General features: G+C 48.8%; 1 protein-coding gene across 1 annotated transcript; it reads left to right on the plus strand.

The window, feature by feature from the left end:
• Window positions 1–975: 975 nt before the first annotated feature.
• Window positions 976–4,078, plus strand: LOC131584337 (histone-lysine N-methyltransferase EHMT2-like). Its single transcript, XM_058849323.1, has 3 exons — window positions 976–1,266; window positions 1,706–1,810; window positions 4,061–4,078. The coding sequence occupies exons 1-3, from the start codon at window positions 1,129–1,131 to the stop codon at window positions 4,076–4,078; spliced, it is 261 nt and encodes an 86-aa protein (XP_058705306.1). The 5' UTR covers window positions 976–1,128.
• Window positions 4,079–4,663: the final 585 nt, after the last annotated feature.

Below are 4,663 nucleotides of genomic sequence, written 5' to 3' on the forward strand. Positions count from 1 at the left end.
ACTTAGGCACAGAAATTTCTCTTGGTGCATTTTAGTACCTCATGGATGCACAGATGTGTTTTATACACTCATATTTTACAGGGAAGTAAGAGGTGGAAAAACAAAACCCACTTTCTTAACCCTAAGCTGTTGCTGACATAACAAAACCCTAACGACGGCATGCACAGAGAGGGGGTTTCTTTCCAAGGGAATTTAGAGAGATCAGTTCCCGTTCCTTGCCAATACCTACCGTAAAAACCAGAACAACTCCACAGGTTTTTGGATTCTGCATCCAGCCCTCCCAGGGAATTTCCTGGCAGCTCGGGGTCCCCTCTGGGCAAGGGTACCCGGCACGAGCCCTCCCCATTCCCCGCTCACCTTGCTCCTCCAGCGCAGCGCGTGCCTCCCTCTGCCGGGGACCTTGGCGTGCCCCAAGGGACACGGGAGCCCCCCAGTGCCCACCCCGTCCCCCTCAGCCTTTGCTCCTCACCCCCAAAGAAGGCACAGAACAACTCCAACTGCCCTGGACAGCAGCACCCTGCTTTATTGGAAGCCCTTCTAGGTCTAGACCCCCTCCCAAAAAGGAGCTGTGCTGCAACAAGAAAAGGGGTGCCCCGGCTGCGGGCATTTCTGCACCACCGTGAGTCCAGAAAAACCCAAAATCACCGGAATTTAACCCAAAAAATCCTCAGATCCAAAAAAAACCCTGTGAAAATTGGGTAAAATATGCAAAAACGGCAAGAAATCCCATAAAAATCCTGAGTTTTGGGGGTCAAACACCACTGCTACCCCGGCTGCGGGCACTTCTGCACCACCATGAGTCCAGAAAAACCCAAAATCACCGGAATTTAACCCAAAAAATCCTCAGATCCAAAAAAACCCCGTGAAAATTGGGTAAAACATGCAAAAACATCATCGCCAGCTCGTGACGTCACCGCCCCCTGTGTGATGTCACAAGCCCCAATGTATGACGTCACCACCCCCCCATGTCTGACATCACCACACGCCCCCATATGATGTCACCACCCCCGTGTATGACGTCTCGGCGCTGCTGTTGATGGCATCATGGCGGCCCCGTTGATTACGTCACTGCGGCCCCGTGTATGACATCACGGCTCTGCCGTCGATGACGTCACGGCGCAGCCGTCGATGACGTCACTGCGTCCCCTGTTGATGACGTCACAGGAGGAGGACGGCTCCACCTGCCTGCACCACGCGGCCAAGAACGGGAACCTGGAGATGGTGGAGCTGCTGCTGGGAACCGGACAGGTGGACGTCAACGCCCAGGTGAGTGGTCAGTGAGTGACCACTCACTGTCCTGAGTGTCCACTCACTGTCCTGAGTGTTCTGAGTGAGCCCTGAGTGTGTTCTGAGTGTGTGAGTGTCCACTCTGTGTGTCCGTGCTGGGAACTGGACAGGTGGACGTCAACGCCCAGGTGAGAGGTCAGTGAGTGACCCCTGAGTGTCCACTCACTGTGTCCTGAGTGACCCCTGAGTGTCCACTCAGTGTCCGGAGTGTTCTGGCAGTAGTCAGAGGGTCAGGGCTGCTCTGGGGCTGTTTTTGGACTGTTTAGGGGTTGTTTCTCGGGTGGTTTTTTGGCTGTTTTAGGGCTGTTTTGGGGGTTGTTTTGGGGCTGGTTTTGTGCTGGTTTTGGGTTGTTTTTGGGGTGTTTTGGAGTGATTTTGGGTGTCTGGAGGCGGCGCTGACCCCTGGATGACCCCTCAGGACAACGGCGGCTGCACCCCGATCATTTGGGCGGCCGAGCACAAACACATCGAGGTCATTCGGCGACCGCTGACCCGAGGGGCCGACGTCACCCTGACTGACAACGTGAGCACACCTGGGGACACCTGGGGGGACCTGAGACACACCTGGGGACCCCTGGACACACCTGGGGACACACCTGGGGACACCTGGGGGGACCTGAGACACACCTGGGGACACCAAAACCACACCTGGGGACAGCTGAGATACACCTGCGGACACCTAGTGACACTAGGGGGCCACCTCGGGACAACTGGGGACACCTGGGGACAGCTGAGGAACATCTGGGGAACATCTGAGATACCTGAGACACACCTGGGGACACCAAAACCACACCTGGGGACAGCTGAGATACACCTGCGGACACCTAGTGACACTAGGGGGCCACCTCGGGACAACTGGGGACACCTGGGGACAGCTGAGGAACATCTGGGGAACATCTGAGATACCTGAGACACACCTGGGGACACCTGGGGGGACCTGAGACACATCTGGGGACACCAAAACCACACCTGGGGACAGCTGAGATACACCTGGGGACAGCTGGGGAACATCTGAGATACCTGAGACACACCTGGGGACACCTGGAGAACATCTGGGAGACATTTGGGGACACCTGGGGGGACCTGGGGACACCTGGGGACAGCTGGGACACACCTGAGGACACACCTGGAACCCAGTCTAGAACCCAGTCCAGAACAGTCTAGAACTCAATCTAGAACCCAATCTAGAACAATCTAGAACCCAGTCTAGAACGCTCTAGAACCCAGTCTAGAACAATCTAGAACGTGGTCTAGAACGCTCCAGAACAGTCTAGAACCCAGTCTGGAACCCGATCTAGAACAATCTAGAACACGTTCTAGAAACACACTTGGAACACACCTGGGGACAGCTGGGGACATCTGGGACACACCTGGGGACACCTGAGATACACCTGGGGACATCTGGGGACACACCTGGGGATACCTGGGGACACCTTGGGGACACACCTGGGGACACCTGGGGGCCCCTGAGATACACCTGGGACACACCTGGGGGCACCTGAGATATACCTGGAGACACCTGGGGACACCTGAGATACACCTGGGGACACACCTGGGGACACCTGGGGATAGAAGGAACACACCTGGGCACACCTGAGGGTACCTGGGGGGGGTACCTGGGAACATACCTGGGGACACCTGAGATAGAGAGGATACATCTGGGACACACCTGGGGACACCTGGGGACAGCTGGGGACACCTGGGGGTACCTGGGACACACCTGGGATGGAGAGGATACATCTGGAACTCACCTGGGGGGACCTGGGGACATCTGGGGACACCTGGGCACACCTGGGATAGAAGGAACACACCTTATTGGGTTTTGTTTATTGGATGTAGGAGTTCAGATGGGGTAGGGTTGGTTTGTTTAGCTGAGTTTGGGGTGTTAATTAGGTGGCTTTTGTTAGATGCAGTTTTCAATTTTTGAAAGTTTTTTTATTGAGTGGTTTTAAGGTGATTTTTAGTAATTGATGGTATAATTTTATTTTGTTTGTAGTTGGTGTATAAAAACGTATATGTTCTATTTATTTAATGTTGTCTTTTTTAGTTTAGGTGTTGATGATAAGTTTGGATTTCTTTCTGTAGTGTGTTTCTTATTAGTTTTACTTCTGGGGACACAGGCATTTATATGGTGGATTTTTAGAGGTATATTTTTTGGGGTGATTTTTTTAACATTTTAGTAGTTTAGATCGATTTTTTATGTTTTTCATTAGGTATTATTTTTTTTATTGAGTATTGTAATTATGTATTAGTATAAAGTTAGAGCTTTGGGGTTTTTTTAACAATTGTTTAGGGTTAGTTGAATGGTTTTGAGTTCAGTGTGTTGGTCTGATTATTTTTTAATAGTTGGTGTGATTTGTTGTGTGGAGTTCAATAGGGTTGCTTTTTATTTACGTTTAACTTTGCTGATGTGATAAGAACTGTTAGTGACAGAGCATAGCATCTGTTTTTGCTGGTAGTTGGTTGTACGGTGTGGGTTTTGTTTGTGTTACCTGTTTTGGGGTTTTTTTTGTTAATGAGATTAAAGTTTTTATTTTGGGGTTGTGATTAAATTAAAAATTTTAGGGCAATTTAGATTTTTGACACGGATGCACTGTGATGAGAGTACATTAGTTGTTTTATGTGGTATTGGTGGTTTAGATAGGGGGAATATTTGTTTTGAAAATTTGTTTTGGTATTGTTAGTTGAAGTGTTTGGATGAGTTGTGTTTCAGTGTTGAATCTTTTTGAGGGGGGTTCAGATTTTTTCTAGGTTAAGATTTTTTTTCCCTTAGTTGGTGGAGGTACTGTGATTTTATTGATGACATTGATGGGAATTTGATGCTGTTTGTTTTTTGGTTATTTTATTTTTAGGAATTTGATTTTTGCAGTAGGCCTGGAAGAATTCACTTTATTTCAAAACATACTAGTTTAATGATATAAAGATTTCCATATTAACTCCTCAGTGTCTTAGATTTTTTTTCTTATTTAGTTTTTCCAGAATTTATTGATAATTTAGCAATCAAGCAGGGATGGCACCCCGTTCTTGAAAAGATGGCTATGGAAAAACCTGTGTCTAACAACACATACCTGACGGACGGCAACAATTTTGCCGTTATTACAAGGCCAAATTCGAGTGGCAAGTCAACATCGGCATGGAATGCCGGAGGAGAGGAGTTTCTGGTGGGCTCCCAGTGACATCTGATGGAGTGACTTTGTCTCTTTATGGACTTTTAGATTTGGGTTCTTTTTCCCTTTGAACTGAAGATTGATGAGAGGGAGGCGAGTTTTCTCTCGTTCGGTCTCAGTTGTTTATTTTTTCTTATCAGCATTACAAGGTACAAGGAGCTATGTGCACTATGATAGAAAAGGGGTAAAATGGCTAACAAAGATCTTCA

Source organism: Poecile atricapillus, chromosome 14 (genome assembly GCF_030490865.1).
Source record: "Poecile atricapillus isolate bPoeAtr1 chromosome 14, bPoeAtr1.hap1, whole genome shotgun sequence".
Taxonomy (NCBI): domain Eukaryota; kingdom Metazoa; phylum Chordata; class Aves; order Passeriformes; family Paridae; genus Poecile; species Poecile atricapillus.

Excerpts from the sequence above, each read along its gene's own strand:
- LOC131584337 (XM_058849323.1), top strand. The coding sequence starts at position 1,129 with ATGACGTCACTGCGTCCCCTGTTGATGACGTCACAGGAGGAGGACGGC. Across the intron at positions 1,267-1,705 it reads AGGTGGACGTCAACGCCCAG|GACAACGGCGGCTGCACCCC; the intron begins GTGAGTGGTCAG and ends ATGACCCCTCAG.